At 35.9% G+C, this 19,417-nt stretch overlaps 3 protein-coding genes and 1 long non-coding RNA gene across 5 annotated transcripts; 3 read left to right on the top strand and 1 right to left on the bottom strand.

Moving 5' to 3' along the window:
• The first annotated feature begins 714 nt into the window (after nt 1–714).
• LOC116124011 (transmembrane protein 87B-like) lies at nt 715–3,886 on the top strand. The gene is made up of 5 exons (XM_031409728.1): nt 715–974; nt 1,282–2,218; nt 2,495–2,590; nt 2,721–2,857; nt 3,496–3,886. The coding sequence occupies exons 1-5, from the start codon at nt 730–732 to the stop codon at nt 3,641–3,643; spliced, it is 1,563 nt and encodes a 520-aa protein (XP_031265588.1). The 5' UTR covers nt 715–729; the 3' UTR covers nt 3,644–3,886.
• Nucleotides 3,887–4,537: 651 nt separating this feature from the next.
• On the top strand, nt 4,538–5,238 carry LOC116123997. The gene is made up of 2 exons (XR_004127147.1): nt 4,538–4,689; nt 4,858–5,238. It is a non-coding gene; the product is annotated as an uncharacterized LOC116123997 (long non-coding RNA).
• Nucleotides 5,239–7,083: 1,845 nt separating this feature from the next.
• Nucleotides 7,084–12,540, top strand: LOC116124061 (vacuolar-sorting receptor 1-like). Its single transcript, XM_031409773.1, has 13 exons — nt 7,084–7,089; nt 7,536–7,818; nt 8,371–9,063; nt 9,174–9,262; nt 9,357–9,426; nt 9,514–9,597; nt 10,119–10,195; nt 10,286–10,367; nt 10,823–10,905; nt 11,015–11,078; nt 11,658–11,786; nt 12,126–12,232; nt 12,439–12,540. The coding sequence occupies exons 1-13, from the start codon at nt 7,084–7,086 to the stop codon at nt 12,538–12,540; spliced, it is 1,869 nt and encodes a 622-aa protein (XP_031265633.1).
• Nucleotides 12,541–15,296: 2,756 nt separating this feature from the next.
• Nucleotides 15,297–18,713, bottom strand: LOC116124072 (protein FATTY ACID EXPORT 3, chloroplastic). Of its 2 annotated transcripts, none has more exons than XM_031409780.1 (7): nt 18,342–18,713; nt 17,685–18,072; nt 17,432–17,599; nt 16,834–16,880; nt 16,703–16,740; nt 15,853–15,957; nt 15,297–15,687 (listed from the first exon to the last, which is right to left on the bottom strand). In XM_031409780.1, exons 1-6 carry the CDS (start codon nt 18,576–18,578, stop codon nt 15,867–15,869), a joined length of 969 nt encoding a protein of 322 aa, XP_031265640.1. In that variant the 5' UTR covers nt 18,579–18,713; the 3' UTR covers nt 15,297–15,687; nt 15,853–15,866. The 2 variants fall into 2 exon arrangements, with proteins under 2 accessions (XP_031265640.1, XP_031265639.1); XM_031409779.1 differs by having other exon boundaries at nt 17,685–18,075; nt 18,342–18,712.
• Between the last annotated feature and the right edge of the window lie 704 nt (nt 18,714–19,417).

Below are 19,417 nucleotides of genomic sequence, written 5' to 3'. Positions count from 1 at the left end.
AAGTTATAAGATTTGGGGCTTCGGTTTATAGTTGATGATTTTGATAAATTAAGTTATAATTGTTGCGGGAAATGTACCGGTGGCAGTGGGGATTTATAGTAGTAGGGAGGTGAAGGAGAATGTACTAGTGGTGGTGGGGATTTGTAATAGTATGAGGTGGTGGGGGATGTACGGGTGGTGGTGGAGATTTTGAACCCACTCACTAGAAATCTTGACTACTTTTTTGCCTATAATTCAATAGAATAAGTAAGTCATAAATGTGATAGATGACCACTTTATGTGACTTAAACACAAGATTTTTGAGTAATCCAGAGTCTTATCATTTGACCGGTTTAAACCCATTAATTATATACGTGTAAACCCATTATTTTATTTTTGAATTATATCCTAATTTCTTTTTTTTTTTAAATATTATTTACCTTTATAAGATGTATAATTGAAACGCACATTGACCGTTGTTGAAAATACTACTCAATAATGGTCAAAAGCTCTCTTAAAACTTTATGTTAGAGAAGAATAAAACGGGCCCTATTTTTGTTTAGTAAAGCCCATTTGATGGAAATGGGCCAAATTGAGCCCAATATTATCGGCCCAGTAAAAGGGATTCCGTTATAACGTCACTATTATTTACAGGACTTGGCGAGGAGTAATTAACTTGGTGATCGGATAAACTAAAGTGGAAAGTCAGCAACTTTACCAAAATTATTTTTGGGAGTGGCAAAGAGGAAGATGATCCGAGTGGGGTTTTACTTTAATTATTATTATCTTTTAGGGTTTTTTATTTTGTGTTTTTGTAATTCAGTCAGAAATGTTAATGGGTCGATTCACGAGTACAGAAATGAAGCTTTTATTGCACAATCAAATGCTTTCTTCTTTCATGGGGGCAGTGAAGGCCTTTACGCTTCCAAAGTTGTTGATGCCTCTTCTTCATCTTCTTCTCCTGATAAGCCTGTCAAGGGAAAGTCCTTTATTAGGTACATTTTAATTCTTATTTTCATGAATTTGTTGCCTTTGTTTTTTTTTTTTTTTTTTTTTTTAAATTTTGATTATTTTGGGTGTTGTGACAAGTAATGATGTATGTTTAGTATGGTTCTACGAAAGTTTGGTGGGTTTTAGAGTTTTTTGATGAATCATTTAGATTTGATTAGCTTCAATTGGTGGGGTCATATTAGCTTCAATTGGTGTGGTCATATGAGCTAATTGAATGAGAGGGTTTTGATTGTGGTGGATGAATTTGTTTCGTTTCTGGAGGGTTTTAAGCTTATGCATATGGAATTTCAGGTTTGAAACTGTTACATTTGTGAGGCCGAAGGAGTCTGCTAGGACGAAGAATGAGATGCAGCAGAAAACTGGATTGGTGGAGGCTATCATACTTGAGGTTAAAGATAGGGAAAGAATTGGAGGTTCATTTCTAAAATTGGATACCATATGTTGCACGAAGAATCTTTCTAGGGATGGGTATTGCAATAGTGGAGAGGTTATTATTCACAAAAATCTGGATAACCCCGACTGGCCTAAACGCGTACAAACTTTCTTTGATGGAACCAACGAAGAAGCTCAAATGTCTCCTGATGATATTGTTTATATAGATAGAACTGGAATGTACTACCTCTATTTTATGTTTTGTGATCCAGAACTCATGGGTACTTTGGTTAAAGGAAGAAGTGTGTGGAAGAACCCAGATGGTTATTTACCAGGAAAGATGGCTTCTTTGATGACATTCTTTGGCATAATGTCTTTGGCTTACTTGGTGCTTGGCCTAGCATGGTTTTTGAGTTTTGTCCAATTCTGGAAGAATATTATGCAGTTGCACTATTACATCACCGTGGTGATTGCTCTTGGAATGTGTGAAATGTCTTTCTGGTACTTTGATTATGCCAATTTTAATTCAACTGGGAGCAGACCCATGGGGGTTACATTGTGGGCCGCATCGTTTACTTCTGTTAAGAAGACTCTGTCTCGCCTTCTTCTGCTTGTGGTCTCTATGGGCTATGGTGTTGTCAAGCCAACCCTTGGTGGTTTAACCTCGAGAGTTGTTCTTCTTGGTTTGGTATATCTTGTTGCATCAGAGGCCCTTGAGCTCTTTGAAAATTTGGGAAACATCAATGACTTTTCCGGAAAAGCAAAGTTATTTTTGGTGCTGCCTGTTACCGTTCTGGATTCCTGCTTTATTCTGTGGATCTTCTCATCACTCTCCAAAACTTTGGAGAAACTTCAGGTAATCTTCTGATTCTGCCATTCTTGCCATTTCCAAAAGTTTATGTTAACATGTCTCTTAAAATGGTAAGTTAGCAGTAATTATTTACCATTCAAAGAAGTGAAGGTAATTTGTTGACCAAAATGTTTTCTTTAGATGATGAGTAATAAATGCTAATTTAGCATTTCAAGTCTCTTAACATATGCCCTAGAACGATATACATCCACAATTGCTCATTTATCTTTTGTTTTCCATCTCTGTATTTCCATTTTTCTTTTTCTGTGTATTTGGGTGCAGATGAGGAGAAACATGGCTAAATTGGAGCTGTACCGAAAGTTTACCAATTCTCTTGCAGTGTGTGTGCTACTCTCTATAGCTTGGATTGGATTTGAGGTAACTGGGAGTTGTTGCAATTTAAAAACTCTGTAGTGCTTTGTGGTGTACGAAGTTTCTGAAGTATTTCCACTTGTACATTTGTCTCAAACAACACTGCTAATTGAAGCTTATCTACCTTCCTTGGCAGCTATATTTCAATGCAACTGACCCATTAAGTGAGCTGTGGCAATTTGCCTGGATCATTCCAGCTTTCTGGAATTTGCTTGCATACACTCTTTTGATGGTGATATGTGCCCTTTGGGCTCCTTCACGTAACCCTACTAGGTACTTGCTTAGACTTGACCCCTTGTTCTTTGGTGTTTTAATTGCTTCACTCTCATTCTGGTTAGTGATGTTTCCACTTTTCCTTCCACACTTAGGCTGTCTTTTCTGCAACTTTTTTAATTTATTACATACTTTTTGAATCTAAGCTATCACTAACCTGACAAATGGTTGTTATGGTTAGAAATATTACTTAGTTTCTTGATTTGGCAGATGGAGTTAACTCATAGTATGAAGATGGGATAATTCTTGTTCTTTCTTTTTTTTAATTATTATTATTATTATTCCTTAAATTTGAAGCTCTTGTCTTATGATGGAGCCTTTGCTGAAAATAGCATATTAAAGCATGTATGTAGGTCATTTTTCTGTGTGGATGTTATAACATTTTTGTAGTGCGGATGAAGGGCAAATGACTGGTATCGTTTAACAAAGTGAAAAATCAAAGTTATTGACTAGCCACCAACCCTTTGTCCGCCCTTTAAAATTTATGACATCTTGTGGTTTATGTGAAGTGTGATTCAATTTGTCTGAGATAGCTTAACATGCCGCATACTTTTATTTTTGTGTTCCTCGTATTGGTGAAAGATGAGAAAAGTAATTTCATACCAATGTATTACTGCTAATTTGGTGCGGATTCGTAGATATGCTTACTCAGAGGAGATGGGAGAGGACTTTGATGAGGAGGGTGTCGCGCTGACTGGCACCGGGATAAAATCTGGAGATATGCAAACTAAGGCGGATCATGTGTATGGCCTTGGAGAAGATGTTGAGGAGGATAAGCGGGAATAGATTGATATTTCCATTTCTCTGTACTAGGAATCACTGTTCAAAAGTCAGTTGCACATCCTGGCTTTTGTCTGTAAATCTTTCCACTCAATGAAGGTTGCATGTACAAAAGCACGTGTGAATTCAATGTACAATGAATTGAAAGAACAAAGAAAGGAGTTAAATATCAGTTTAAGTTTTTTAGCTGAACTTTTATCTTCTGAGGATTACAAATTTAGGCAATAAACAGAGTTTTTTTTTTCTTTATCTTTGTGCTCTCATTCTGATTTATTATTATATATGTGCTTGTGCTTGCTCATATAATTGTAGTATGTAGTTGTGTTAGCAGTGATATAGCCAGGATTTTTAGTCAGTGGAGTCAAAATATCAACTATAAATGGAAGCTCGGATCTTATAACTTAGGGTTTTCAAACAATTTATACTAACCCAATAAATTGGGTTCATAAACTTATCAAATCCAATTTTGGATATCAAGTAATTAACCAACATATCAAAATTAAATAAAATTCCTAATTTTCTACATCTCAGGGTTTTGTTCCTTCATAAAGAATGACCTAAAGGAACAGTCGTTCATCTTTAAGAAATTATTGTTTGTGTTTAGTCAAAATCATTTAGTGTTTTAAGTGTGGTGAGAGTTGAAATGACAATTGTTATTTCAACTCCCATATTACGGTTGTAAGAAGATATTGTGAGATTAGGTTGTGAGCGTAATATTACTCATGACTTGAAACGTTTTTCCAGTTTTTTTTTGACAATTCAGTCATCCTCATAAAGATTTGTCATAGGCCCAATACAGCCCATCCGATTTGATAAAGGCCCGATAGAGCCCATCCGATGTGTTATGGGCCCAATAGAGCCCACTATTGGGCCGAGTGACTCACTTTAACGACTCTTACATTGCAAGCTGAAAAGGGTATCCTAAAGCCGACACAGATTACTCGCTCGCCTCGAGTTCTTTTACAGTTCTGGTTTCACGTTCTGCTTTGCAGTTACAGATCATTGTTGAGACGACAAAGGCTACAGGGGTTTTTTCTTCTGCAATAAACAAGGTATATGTTCGTTTATCAATTGTTTCCGCCTGCTCATATTCATCTCGACACATTATTTGTTTTGGACGGCATTAACATGAAGTACTCTCTTTTTCAGTTTTTTTTTCTCATTGGAGCTTTTTCCTATATAAAAGTTTTGTTTTTGATTGGTGGGTTCTTGTTTAACAGTTGAAAAATCATGGGTCACCATGATCACCATCGCCACCACCATGGAGACAGCCCTTATGATGATCCGTTTTTGAGGTGTTGTTGCTGCCCTTGTTTTATGGTTTCACCAATCTTCACTGGAATCAATAGATGCATAATTGCAGTTTGTCACCCTCTCTTGCTGTGCTTTGGATGGGATGATGGAGGCCACCATAATCACCACCACCACCACCATCACAGCCATTAGATTCTGTTGTAAAGGTCTCACCTTTTCAGGATTTGATCGGATTAACCCAGGTTTTCAAGTGTTAAATGATTCCCAGATATGCATATAATCTGTCGGTTTAACTAAGCTTTCATTCTTGTCAATGCAGTCTATAGATTTGGCTTCTGCAAGATCTTTTACAAAATTTGAATCATCTAATTTTACTTAGCAATCCAGTGTTAGAAATTTGGAAAGTTGTAGCTTGGCAGCACCAATTGAATCAGAATTTTCAGTAAAATTTCCTTTATGTCAATATTTTATTTGTTTATCAGAATAGAACTTACTGAATAATGGGAAATCTTTGACGATCTGTCCATTAACCCAAGGCACTGTGCTTTAAGCATTTCAGTAGTGGTAAATTCTGCTATGAACTGCATAGGCCAATATTATCCAAAGTTCATGTTGATCTCAAATGAAGATGTATGGTTACACAATCTTTTGGGATGCCTCATTGCCCTTTTATTTAAGAGAAAGTCTTAGAAGAATGAAGACAAATGATTGCAGTTCCCGTTGACACTGCACAAATATCCAGATTACATCTAATTGGATTGATGTACATATACTTCACAGAACTTTTATTAATTTACACTAAGAAGAAATGGTTTAGGTGATAACTGAGCTCATGGAGCTTTGTTTCACACTACACCAGTTTCAGTTCATCACATTCATGGTGTGAATGGTTGTGTTTGACACATTACTTTCTCTTTGGCCTATGTTACTGTTGATAATGGTCCTATACTCTTCTGGATTTTGCAGATTGCGATTCTCTAATGAGCAATTTTATGCTTACAATTGAGTCATACTACTGGTTCATATAACCAGACAAAAAAAGGATAAAGTAGTTATTTTACATTAATTTTGTGTAATTTTTGTCTGTTTGTATGACTCAGTTGTAAGTAAAACATTATTGTTCTCTAATCCCAATTTCCTTCTCATAATATTTATATATGTTAATGCTATGATTTCTACCAACGAGAAGTATATAGGATTTGTGATGAAACTTATGTAAGAGATTGTATGAAATCTTCTATTTGATGCGGAATGAATGAATAAAAAACATAATCAATAAAAGATTTTTAAAATGGTTCGGATGTTAAGCGTACATCTTACGTCTGCTATTTTTTATATTATGTTCTATGTTTTTGTATGTACAACAACGGTTTGTGCAAGATATGAATGAAACGTAAAAAAGAGATCCTTGTAAATAAAATTAACCTAAAATAACTAACAATTGATTGATCAAGTGGTAAAAGTTTAGGGTCAAGGGGTTTGCTCTATCTGTAATCTCAGATTCGAATCACAAGAACGGTTATTAATATTGTTGATCACAAATTATAAGATTTACTCTATTTCAAAAACTTTGTTTAGGATCGTAAGACTAATTGAGATGCTGTATAAGCAGGCCCAAACACACTCGATAACGAAAATAACCTAAAATAGAATCACACGAAGCTACGCCCCCAAAGATTGACCGCACAACAAAATATAATATCCGACAATACCCTAAATGAGTTTCACGTTGGTTTCAAATTCAATCAAGAGGATTAAAATCTCATGCGACGGAGACGTATTACTTTTATTATCAAGAGGATTATAAACACGTGTATATGGAAATAAACATTATAGTTCATGTTATGTCGTGCAATGACTTTAATTTTGTATTCTTGTAATTAATTTTAATTTGGCAATTATATTTATTTTATTTTATTTCATAAAAAAATATATAAAACAAATTTAAAACCATTTGTACTCGTGCGTTTGTGCATAGGGCCCGTGTGACGACGGCCTAAGATTCCTTCTCCTCCCTGAAACGACGTCGGACTGTTAATCGCGTGTTACAATCACATTGAATACTTTCGCCACGTGGTTCGCATGCAACACTACGATCTGTCATCATGTGGCCCAGTTTTCAACACCAAACGACAACAAAAAATAATTAATTAATTATTACTTGATATTAATCATCTGAAAGTCCTGAATGAATGGCGGTTTAGATCTTCTAGTCTTTTTACCAGACGGGTCGTTCGTTAATTACTGCTACAAATGACCCTTGAAAAGTCTTAATTGGTGATTTTGGTGGCAAAAAGATTAGAAAAATTGAGCAGAGTATTTGACACGTTCTTTTTAATTTCTTTCTGGGTTATTTGGCTTTTATTAACTAGGATAAACCTTTTTTCGTAAACGTATCTTAGAATTCAGCTCCGGATTACTTAGTCAGGTGGAGAAAGAAGGAGTTTTTAAGCCAACTGGTTTGATAAATTTGTTTAATTTATCGAATTTTGTCGCTTGTTGATTGTTAATTTCTAAGATTCGGTTTGTATTATATCAATTTTTGGTTTTATAAGTGGGCTTATCGAGGGGGACCTGATTGATAAGGTTTCCCGATCTGGTATTTTTTGGTTTATCTTTTGATCAGTTAAAAAGATGAGGAAAGCTAGGGTTTTTGGTGTGTATGTGGTTTTTGCTTTGTGGGTCTAGTTTGGGAAATTTTGTTGTCGAGAAGAATAGCTTGAAACTTACATCGCCGGAGTCAATTAAAGGAGTTTACGAATGTGCAATTGGGAATTTTGGCGTTCCTCAATATGGAGGAACCTTAATTGGTACGGTTGTTTATCCAAAAGCTAATCAGAAGGCATGCAAGGGCTATGATGAAGTCGATCTCTCCTTTAAGTCAAAGCCTGGAGGATTGCCCACTTTTCTCCTTGTTGATCGGGGAGGTGAGAAAATTTTTCTTATTCGATTGATTTCATAATTTCTTTTTTTTTCCTTTTTGAAAAGCTTTCAATGTTAGTTTTTTCAGTTATGTTGCTTCAAATGGAAAGTTTTCTTTGTAATGAAGTTAAAAGCTTGTTTGCAATGTTAAAATGTTTGTTTAATAATCTGTAGAAGTTCATTAAAGTTTTGTATTTTTATTAATCTCTTAAGGAAAAAAAAATTCAGTGGAGGTTCAGGTTTTGGAAATTCAGGTCTGGGATTCAAAGTTTTATAGTTTGATTGTGGTTTGCGCTTCACTGGTTCCAGTGAATTGTTAAATGATTTCTTTTGAACTTAAGATTACATCTTTTGTTTCCTTCATTTTTTTGCGTCGCTCAAGTTCTGGTGTTCTGTGTTATTCTTTTTGCTAAATTTCTATTTTCTACAGCATTGATATTTTTTGGAGACTTGCTTTGAATTTGAGTCGATATTTCCTTGTATTTAATTGATTTTTGGGTGGACCACTTTTCAATGTACTTTCTTATCTACTAACTACAAGTTTACTGCACATGCAGATTGTTTCTTTACCTTGAAGGCCTGGAATGCGCAAAATGGTGGAGCAGCAGCTATTCTTGTTGCAGATGATAAGATTGAGCCATTGATAACCATGGATACCCCTGCAGAAGATAATGTAAGTGTAGAATATTTGCAAAACATTACCATCCCCTCAGCCCTTATTAGCAAATCTTTGGGGGATAGCATGAAGAAAGCTCTAAGTAGTGGGGATATGGTTAACATGAACTTAGATTGGACAGAAGCTCTTCCTCATCCCGACGAGCGTGTTGAGTATGAATTCTGGACAAACAGCAATGATGAGTGTGGACCAAAGTGTGAGAGTCAAATTGATTTTGTCAAGAGCTTCAAAGGAGCAGCCCAGATACTTGAGAAGAAAGGGTACACTCAATTCACCCCTCACTATATAACTTGGTACTGTCCCGAAGCATTTATCCTGAGCAAGCAATGCAAGTCTCAGTGCATCAACCATGGGAGGTACTGTGCTCCTGATCCTGAGCAGGATTTCAGCCGAGGATACGATGGGAAGGACGTTGTGGTTCAAAATTTACGGCAAGCTTGCTTCTTTAAAGTTGCCAATGAAAGCAGAAAACCATGGCTTTGGTGGGATTATGTGACAGACTTTGCAATCCGTTGTCCTATGAAAGATAAGAAGTACAACAAAGAGTGCGCAGATGAGGTTATCAAGTCTCTTGGTAGGTTACCTGCTATGTCATTGATTCTTATATCAAGCCATTTGGAACTGAAGATTGTAAACTTGTTCTCACTGTTGTTTTTGCAAAAAAAAATGTAATATATTTTATAGGTGTTGATCTCAAGAAGGTCGACGAATGTATTGGAGACCCTGAGGCAAATGTGGACAACAAAGTTCTTAAAGTTGAGCAAGATGCACAGGTGAGCCTCAAGATAAACTGTTTTTCTTTCTCCAAATAATATTTTACTTAATATTTATTTTTTGCTTAATTCTGTTGTAATTATCTGTTTCCAGATTGGCAAAGGCTCCCGTGGAGATGTGACTATACTACCTACTCTTGTAATAAACAACAGACAGTATAGAGGTCTGAAGCAACCAGCTGATTTTCATGTCTATTAGCTATTTGATTGAATGAAGCCAGTCATTAATCTTTCTATATTACTGTTTCCAGGAAAGTTGGACAAGGGAGCAGTTCTCAAGGCTATTTGTTCAGGTTTCCAGGAGACTACAGAACCAGCGATATGTTTAAGTGAAGGTTATCATCTATTATTCTTGGCCTTCCCGTTTGTTTGTTTTGTTTTTCTTCTGGTACCTTAAAATGTTTCACAACTGCTGTTAGTCATTAACATATTGCAACATTGCATTAGACATGCTGGGGATTATCTCATAATTTGTGAACAAAGCAAGCCAAATGCATTGCCTGAGTGTTGAAGTGAAGTGAATTCTATTAGAAGCCCTTGAAACAGCTGCGTGTTTATACTTTGTGCATCCTCATAAATATGATTTCAATGAGCCTCTGTTGGGCTTTTGCTTGATTATCTTTATTTACTTTTTTTTTTTTTTTCTTTCCTATTTACCTGGTTTTTCACTTTTTAACTGTTTGTCAAAAATGCTAAATCAGAAAAAATGATATCAAAGGTTGCATTTTTTGGTGAGGTGTGATCAGCTGGGTTTGTCTAGGGTCCTTGAGGATATTTAAATTGTTATACGGTCATGACTGTTTCGTTGGTTGGAAACCACTTGTAGAAATGGTATTTATTATCTTGTTCTTTGCAGAGGTGCAAACCAATGAGTGCTTGGAAAACAATGGTGGGTGTTGGCAGGACAAAACTGCTAACCTCACTGCATGCAAGGTATCTTTCTATTATTAAATTGTTACTTTCAAGTACAGTTTGTTTCTGCTTTTTCTTTTCAACTGGTAAGTATTTTTTATTTTGTTATAGGATACTTTTCGAGGAAGAGTGTGTGCGTGTCCTGTAGTACGAGGCGTGAAGTTTGTTGGTGATGGTTATACCCATTGTGAAGGTAAAAGCTTTTCCATAGAGTTGAATTGCAGAGCCATGGTTGGAAACCATAGACATTTTCATTGCTATACATATAATGTTCATTGTTGCCTGCTTGTTATGGAACTATGTTATTCCGTGCATAATATCTACCGGTTCCCTTGTTGATTTATACATTGATGGATTTTTTACATGAATCATAGTGTTTTAGTTCACTGAAGGATATATAATTTTGTTTTACTCATCTTGAAACAGTTCTTTTGTTGATTTTTTCTCTATGCTTATGGTTGTTAAGTGACATTGGCATTACTGAGCAATAAAAATAATTTTCAAGAGTTGGTAGGGAAATTACCAGAAACATAGGGAAAATACCAATGGGGTTTTACAATTTTATGAAAAGCTGTCATTTTTAATGTTACAATTTTCATGCTTTTGGTTTCTATATGCATAACAATTGGTGCTTGTATGGTTAAACAGCTTCTGGAGCTTTACGCTGTGAAATTAATAATGGAGGTTGTTGGAAGAAAACCCAGAATGGCAAGACTTATTCTGCTTGTGTTGTGAGTAACTTTTATTTACTTGAATCTCTCTCTCACTCTCAAAGCAAAAGTATAAATAAATGATTGTTTTCACTTCTAATTGTAATTGGTTTTATTATGGATTATTCAGGATAATTCGCCAGGTTGCAAGTGTCCACCAGGATTCAAGGGTGATGGAATCAACAGCTGTGAAGGTACTGCATTTTCTGCCCTCCCTTTCTCCAATTACGATATAAAGCATCATTCCAGTTACAGGATTAGATGATGATTGGCCATCTTATTTAGATGTGTGATACTAAATTAGGGGTACTTGTTTCTTATCCTTGAATTTTTCTTGCCATTGTGGAATTTGGCACATTTGTTTTACATGGGTTCTTTCTTTGAAAGAATTCTGCCAAGTACAGATTGAGTGGATATAACCGATAGAACAACTAGACTACCATACCAAGATTCAGGTCCTCAGGTTGTAGGCTCTTGAAACACCATAGTTTATTACTCTAAGTCTGATATTCTAGATTTTAGAGCCGAAAATTACTTGGGCATATTCTTTAGTAGACTCCCACAAGCACTTGGACATTCAGTTTTGATGAAAAAGGACAGGTGTTTTACTTCCTTTATGAAAATTCAGCAGTTTGTCATTTCCACTTGCATATAGGCCTTTGTTCACCTAAAGAGGCATTCATTTTTTGGTAGACAAAGACAGGTTGCAAAACACAGGTTGAACTAACTGTTGATTTATCTCACATGTTTTGTTATTTTTGGCAATGTTCCAGATGTGGATGAGTGCAAAGATAAGCTGGCATGTACATGCCCGCAGTGCAAATGCAAAAATACCTGGGGCAGTTACGATTGCAGCTGTAGTGGTGGATTATTGTACATGCAAGAGCATGACACCTGCATAAGTGAGTTCCCTATACTGCTTTCATTCACTTTTTTGATGAAAAAGCACACTGGCAAACAACGACCTGCTTTCTTAATTTTAGAATTAACCCTTAGGATTTGTGACTCCTTTTGTTTTTATCCATGCATTCCTGTCAATATTCTTCCATGAATTTGCATCTAGCATATCAAGTATCTTTCTGCATTTTTAAGAACATGCTTGGGCCATGTGCCAGATCAAGACATTTATATTCATGGATGTGCTGGAGTCAGGCTCATTATTGTTATAATCTCCTGGAAATTTGTCTGTAATTATATGACACGCTTGAGTACTTGCTCATGGTTATATTGTAAATCTGCAGGTAAAGATGCGGTAACAGAGTTTAGCTGGGGCTCTGTCTGGTTCCTCATTTTTGGTTTGGCTGCTGCCGCTGTTGCAGGATATGCAGTTTACAAGTACAGAATCCGGGTATGACTTCATTTTCACACTAATGATAGCTTTTCTGTTAGTTTCTTTTTTCTTTGAGCCCGATTTTGAACAAATCAAGTTTGCGGCTCGTGAAAGCGAGTCCTGTTCTATTACTCTAAAGTTTGTGAATATTAAATAGTAAGCACATGTTAAATGATGTTCCTCAAAAGCTGATTTATAATGGTGTTTGTGTTTGATATTTGCAGAGATACATGGATTCAGAGATACGAGCGATCATGGCACAATACATGCCATTGGATAGTCAAGGAGAGGTTCATCATGCTACCAACAGCCACGGGGATGTCTAAGACTCAGACTCAGACTCAGACTCAGAGACAAACATCACATAACCATAATATGCTAAATCCATACATGTTTTATTGGTTATACAGTCAGTCCGTCCTATAATGGTTTTAATTTATTCACTTGTTTGTTTGTTGGTTAGTATTATATAATTTTTTTAATTTTGACTGGGGAGTTAGTTTCTACTGTAAATTTAATATGTTATACTGTTGCATATAATACCTGTTGTCCGGGAAATTTTTCATTGAATGGAAGAAGCTAATGACCTAGCTTCCTGTTCACTTGAATGATTTTGCAAATGTTCTACAGCTTTAGTAAATTTAGGTTTTTTTTTTCTTGTTTTTAATCACTTCTCTTAGGCTCCTGTTCTAACGTTTGATTGATGCACATTGCCAGAACACTGTACTAAAGCCATTGTATCGGAACAGAATTAAGAAATAAAATTACTGAAATTTCTTGATCGGCTATTTGGCATAATAATTTTCTGGCAGTCCACAGGCCAAGTTATCATTATATTGCCTTGACACTTTTTTTATTTATTTTTTATTTGGTGTCCAAGTTCTGTGCAACTAAAGGGGTTTGTTTAAGCTTATAAATTGGTTAAATTACTTATAAACTCTAAAATTAAGCTGATTTGTTTGTTTATAACTTTTTTGAGCTTATAAGTTCTAAAGAAAAATAAGTTGGGGAAAAGGTATTTTTTTTTTTTTTTCTTATAAGCACTTTGCTATAAGTTAGTTTGACCAAGTATATACCACATATCCTTGTTTAATTTTAAAATTCTATAATATACCATTGTTTTATGTAGTACTTTTTTAGTCATTTTATAATAAAATGTACTATAAGATATTTTACCAAACACTAACTACTTATCAGTACTTATAAGTACTTTAACCAAATGGTAATTACTTAAAATTTCAATGCAAATTAACTTATAAACACTATAAGCTAATATAAGCTCAATAAAAAGCCTCTAATTCTTCGGAGTCTTAAAATTAATTAAAATGTTTCAAACTCTATTCACTCAAAATCATATCCAACCATTTAGTCACCCAAGATGGTTTTACTTATTGCCCTGATTTTTCCCCTATGAAAGAAGGTTATAGACTTTAGGGTTCTTTCAAGGTTAAAAAAGCGTTTGATCCATTCTGATCATTTGAGTAACCATGGTAACATATACAATAATGCTACAGACACCAAAAAATTACACCGAAATCGTGTACCGATACGGTAACACGCCTCTAATTTTTTTTATAATTTTTTTCTAATGAACGGCCGTCCATCAAATTTGGACGGCCATTCACTCACATGGACGCCGTCCATATTATATTGACGGGCGTCCATATACAAGGGACGAGCGTCCCCATTAAGGACGCCGTCTATAAATAAATTTAAAAATAAAAAAAAAAAACTTTGGGGAGACCGTCCATAAATTATGGATGCGCGTCCCTTACGTTTGGACGAGCGTCCATTCCCGTCCATATTTTAGTCTCCCATGAAAGTAGTCTTTCACTTTTTTTCCATGAATATTTGTTGAACTGTACTATACTGGCAATGTGTTTGATGAAAGTTTTCACTTCTTTTTCCATGAATATTCGTTGAACTGTACTATACTGGCAATGTGTTTGAAAGTCTAAGTCAATGTGTTTGAAATTCTAACATGTTAAATCAAAATGGATGCAATAAAGTTTCCATGGAGGCAAGCGAAGAAGGTGCAGAACTTCGCCCGTCTACTTCTTCGTCTTCATTCACTCTGTTTTTTTGGGGGAGGCAAAAGTTTAAGATCTTCGGTGAAGTCAGCAGTGATAAAGAGAATAAGGATAAGCTACAGAACTTCAACCAGGATGCAAACGTACTATACTGGCCGGAGGACGTCAAAAAGTTAGCTGATGATATGCAGGAGATACTGCATGAGATTGCTATCACTGGAAAAATTTCACAAAAACGTAAGTAATGGACGAACGTCCATTCCTTACGGACGCCCGTCCCATCCAAAGTTTTTCTTTACTTTGTAGAAACTAAAATAATGGACGGAAAATGGACGCCCGTCCAAACATTTTTTTTTTTTAAGTATGGACGTCCGTCCAAATGTAAGGGACCGTCCCCAAAGTTTTTTTTTTTTATTTTCAAAATTTATTTATGGACGGGCGTCCTTTAAATAGGGACGCCCGTCCATATAATATGGATGGACGTCCATGTGAGTGAATGGCCGTCCAAATTTGATGGACGACCGTTCACTAGAAAAAAAATTATAAAAAAAATGAGAGGCGTGTTACACGTAGGCCGGTACACGATTTCGGTGTAATTTTTTCGGTGTCCGTAGCATTATTGTAACATAACATTACCCAAGGTGTCCAAGTCAACTTGTATATATCTCGACTAATACTCCAAGGCCATAAAATTAATCAAGATGACTCAAATTTAAAACCTCTTCAGTAATACAGTTTTTATCCAACTACTCAATCACCCATGCATGGTTTATTGCCCTGATTTTCCCCTTCCAAAAAAGAAGGCTATAGATTTTAGGGCTTCTTTCAAGGTTAGAAAAACAGTTGAACCATTTTGGTCATTTGAGTATGTATATGAAAGAGAAATGTTAGTCTTACAAAGAGGACATACAAAGACAAATCCTGCCCTTAAAAGAAGGAAAAAAGAGAGAGAGAATCATGAAGATTAAGGACAAGATTTGTCTTTGTATGCCCTTCTTTGTATTTCTCTTTGTAAGGCTAGTATTTATCAATATGAAAACTCTAACAAGTCATTCACAAACTGGTAATATGTTGGTCTGCAGCATCTTTTCCCATTCATTATACTTGCAATTGCAAACAGTTGATAAGTTACCCGTGAATCTAACCCAAGGGGAGAAAACACCTTATGATTTTTGTAGCATCAAAACAAAAAACTGCCTACTGGAATATTATTGACTCCTTTCCACCATATCGTCTACCTTGAATTTTACAACAGTAAAAAGGGCACTCGAATTACTGGTGATAAGGGCCTAGAAATCCTTCTGCATGCACCACTCTCCAATAGCATAAAGTATTTTTTGCTCCAGAAATCTCCAGTCTACTTTGTGCTAACTGCTAACGCTGGATCAATCACTCTTCTACCTGGAGCATATGCAGGAAGTAGAGTTCTCTTTGTTTCTGCAACTGAGCAATCCAGATGGTTGAACACTTAGAATTCACAATTATCATCTAGTTCTTGGCATTTGAAATTACAATTACTTGAAAGCTAAGTTTAAAAATGAATCAAGTCCAACCGACTTGAAATTCTTACAGACACTATGCATTATTTACAAAGCAAAACAAACCAACCTTGAACTATCGGATCAATTCTCTGCCCCAGATTCTGAGCCTGATCCTTTTCTCCACTGGCCATAACCAGTAATCTTATATACATAGAATGCTACCACTGCAGCACTGCAAAGGGAAAGGAGGTTTCAGAAACACAGCTTGCAAAAAAAAGGTGATATATAGAGGCCATAATTCTAATCAAACTGTCCAAATTATAATTCTCCAGGGTCTTTGTTTGTTTTATGAAATGCTACTGTCATGGCATGATAAGGCGCACAGAGAGGATTTAAGTTGATGTAGTGATTCCATATCAGGATATGCCACATGAAAATATTAAGAAAACAAAATGCTGAACATATTCAAAACTAGGAACTATCTTTGGACCCTCTAATGGACATAGAATCCATGAGATATACTTTCCCAAGTGGAGAACTTTGGAGGACTGCAAAGGGATTGAACCTTGCAACTCATGGTTGGAAAACAAGGGTTTTTCGGTTCGACCCACACCTGGCGTTAGTTCTACTCCCTTTAAACCACATCCATAAAGTTCATCAAACCCATCAAAAGAACTTAATTATGATTTAACCTAGTCATGCCATGTCCCAGTCCGTCAAATACAACTATCCTTGAAAGGAAAATGCAAAGTACTCATGTTCTCCAAGAGCAATGTTTTCACTTGCTAGTCCACTGAACCGGGACAATTTCATACCCAAAAGAAAATGTAATACTTGGTCTTTCAACTTTCAAGAAGCTAAAAAGGACCAGCAATTATTGGAAGAAAAAAAGGATTTGCTAACATGCTACATCCAATTTGTGGGAATGCTGCTAAAAACTTAAGAACATAACAATTAGAACTGGAAATATGACGAACCTAATGAGGGTTGTCACAGAAGTTGGAAATGTGAATCTCTGCAAAACAACAAAGTATGTATTAGATGTTGGAGAGCTGCATCAAATTGCACATTTCAATCAAATGATAATACTTCTATCAAGAACTTCTACCTGAGACAATAAGCGTAACTCCCTTAACAATATTATAGTCGCTATAGCTGCAGGCCATAAAATCCAGTTAAAACATGAACAATAAATGTAAAATATAATACCATATACAACAAATGAAAAACAGAATGATAACTGAAACAAACGCAAATTTCCCACTTCCAGACTTAGTTCAAAATTCAAAACTTGAAAGTACATATTCACCCAGAGTCACATCTGTATCCAAAGTACTTATCATCCACATGGTTACAGTGATTTTATTGCTGAAAGTACATTTGATGTTCATGGGTAGAAACACAATCACAAAACTAAGGGAAGCCTGTCTAGAAGACCAATAACGTGCCCTTAAGTGACTCATCAGCGTGTATACATGGTAAGTAAAAAAAATTAAAAAACAGAAAGAGAGCTCCTAACTCGGGGATCAATAAAGATTAGCATAAGCAACCGATTGATAGGTGATTTAGCTCTGCCAAATTAGTCATTTTAGTGATGAAATAAATTATTAAACAGCAGTTTATTGTGTCCAAAATGCCAATAGTTTACCAGCACTTTAACACTGTTTTTCTTTGAACTTGACTATAATTATAAACCATACACTGACCTGCCTGCCCTTTCAAGGCTAAGGGAGATGTTTCTCCTCTGTTTTGTGCTCTTAAACTGGAGACGCTTAAAGCCAAAAGTGTGCCACCTAGAATTACACCGAACCTGATGGCAGATAAGCTGCCTGTTACCATGAAGGAAAGGAAGCCACCAAGAGAAAGAAGCAAACCTGCAATGACATGCAACATGAGGAGATGAAGATCAAAATCATATAAAGATGAAGGCAGTAAAAAGTATATTAATTTCACCCATACCATATGGTATTCCTACGTGAAAATCACGGATTTTAGAAACATCTGTCAGATCATCAGTTGACGATGTAAATGTTTCCACGATCTCCTTAACTTCAGGAGAATTCTCTGCAGCTGTGGTGAGATATTCTTTACCCTCTTCACTGAGTTCCTTCGCTACAACAGTCAAGTCCTGTTTACCCTTTTCGGCTTGGATTTTCAACTGCTCTGAAGTTTCTTGCAATATGATCAAAGCTTTCTTGGAGTATATCTCATATGCTTCTTGTGATATACTCTGCATTTTTAAAGCTTGTTCTTTGAAAGATTCCAATGTCTGTTTCCAGGCTTCATTCGATTCTTCAACACTAGCTTTGAGATCCTCACTCTCCTTCTCTATTTCGATTTCCGACGCCTTCTAATCCCGATTATCATAATATAAAATAATTTTAAAAAAAAAATTAGAATACTCTTAGTTCATAGCAACGAATCATTAAAGACAGCCACCATTAGCTTGATAAGCAACAAACAGTAACAAGTTCATAATTGAATTATTCTTTCACCAGTACCTCAAAATTAAACCTTTCATTTACGTCAATTACGATAAATAATAAACAATCATTTTTTTCTCTTTTTTTTTTTTTTACTATAAGTGTCAAAAAACATCAATAAACTCAAGCTCACCGATTCCTCGTGGGAAGCTGAAAAAACGACAATTGACCGATTAACCGAACTCCGTGGAAGGCGCAAATGAGAAGCACCGCCAAGTCCATTTGCGACTGAAAACAAAACTTGACAACCACCACGATAACCGAACCGCAGAGACGGTGACGTACACAGAGCTCTCTTCACAATTCCATCGCTGAAACTAATCCTAGGGTTAGCGTTTTTGATTGATAGCAACTCAACCGACACACTCATATCGCTTAGATTTGGGGTTTAAAGAAAGGGCGAGACAAACGAGGAGGACGAGAGCTGGAAGAGCACAAGGTTGGTTTAGGGTTTTAAACAGAAAAAAGAGCGTTTTAGCAGGAAGCAACCGAGAGAATAACAAGACTTGCTAAATGACGCCGGGGGTGAGTTGCGCACACGTAAGGTACGATACGAACCTTGTAATGCTTTAGTGACACGTCATCATCTAAAAAACAAATAATGCTTATATGCTTAGCGGGCCACTGAATCTTCGACTGGATCCATCGTGTTTATGTCCAATGTGGTCCCTTGAACCCCCTGAGGTTTAATAAAATAACAAAGGTACCCCTATATTTTTAGAAATGATGATACTACACTTATAACTCAATCTCACAAACTTTCTCTCACAATTCCGATGTGAGAGTTCACAATTAGCCAGCTAATAAATGGATCTCGCATGTCCAATTACGAGCTATCACGTCGAGGTTATGAGAGAACGTTTATAAAATTTGATTGTGAGCTAATCTTTATTATTTCATAAATAATGAATATATCCCTACCATTAGCTAACCGTTAGTATACCGTTATAATTTATAACATGATAGGTGAATGAATATTTACTTAATAACTCTATGTCGTTTATTTTAACACCAAAAAACTTATAAGAGGAAATTTTACCCTCTAGAGTTTTTTCCTCGGAAAATAATACAGTCACCGAAAGTAATGCACCGAATAACGTGACACAATCTTGACCGTCGATTAATATTAATTCATAATTAATCGATGGTTAAGATTGCACTACTTCATTCGATGCACTACTTTCGGTGACTGTAACATTACTCATTTTC

Source organism: Pistacia vera, unplaced genomic scaffold (genome assembly GCF_008641045.1).
Source record: "Pistacia vera cultivar Batoury unplaced genomic scaffold, PisVer_v2 Contig147, whole genome shotgun sequence".
Lineage (NCBI taxonomy): Eukaryota > Viridiplantae > Streptophyta > Magnoliopsida > Sapindales > Anacardiaceae > Pistacia > Pistacia vera.
The sequence above is the reverse complement of the archived record's forward strand: the minus strand, read 5'-3'. Positions and strand labels throughout refer to the sequence as shown.

Coding starts and splice junctions, on each gene's coding strand:
- LOC116124011 (XM_031409728.1), top strand. CDS start 730: ATGATCCGAGTGGGGTTTTACTTTAATTATTATTATCTTTTAGGGTTT. Junction 975..1,281: donor AAGGGAAAGTCCTTTATTAG/GTACATTTTAAT, acceptor ATGGAATTTCAG/GTTTGAAACTGTTACATTTG. Junction 2,591..2,720: donor TAGCTTGGATTGGATTTGAG/GTAACTGGGAGT, acceptor CTTCCTTGGCAG/CTATATTTCAATGCAACTGA.
- LOC116124061 (XM_031409773.1), top strand. Junction 11,079..11,657: donor TGGAATCAACAGCTGTGAAG/GTACTGCATTTT, acceptor GCAATGTTCCAG/ATGTGGATGAGTGCAAAGAT. Junction 11,787..12,125: donor AGAGCATGACACCTGCATAA/GTGAGTTCCCTA, acceptor GTAAATCTGCAG/GTAAAGATGCGGTAACAGAG.
- LOC116124072 (XM_031409779.1), bottom strand. CDS start 18,578: ATGAGTGTGTCGGTTGAGTTGCTATCAATCAAAAACGCTAACCCTAGG. Junction 18,076..18,341: donor CAGCTTCCCACGAGGAATCG/GTGAGCTTGAGT, acceptor AATCGGGATTAG/AAGGCGTCGGAAATCGAAAT. Junction 17,600..17,684: donor TCACGTAGGAATACCATATG/GTATGGGTGAAA, acceptor ATGTCATTGCAG/GTTTGCTTCTTTCTCTTGGT.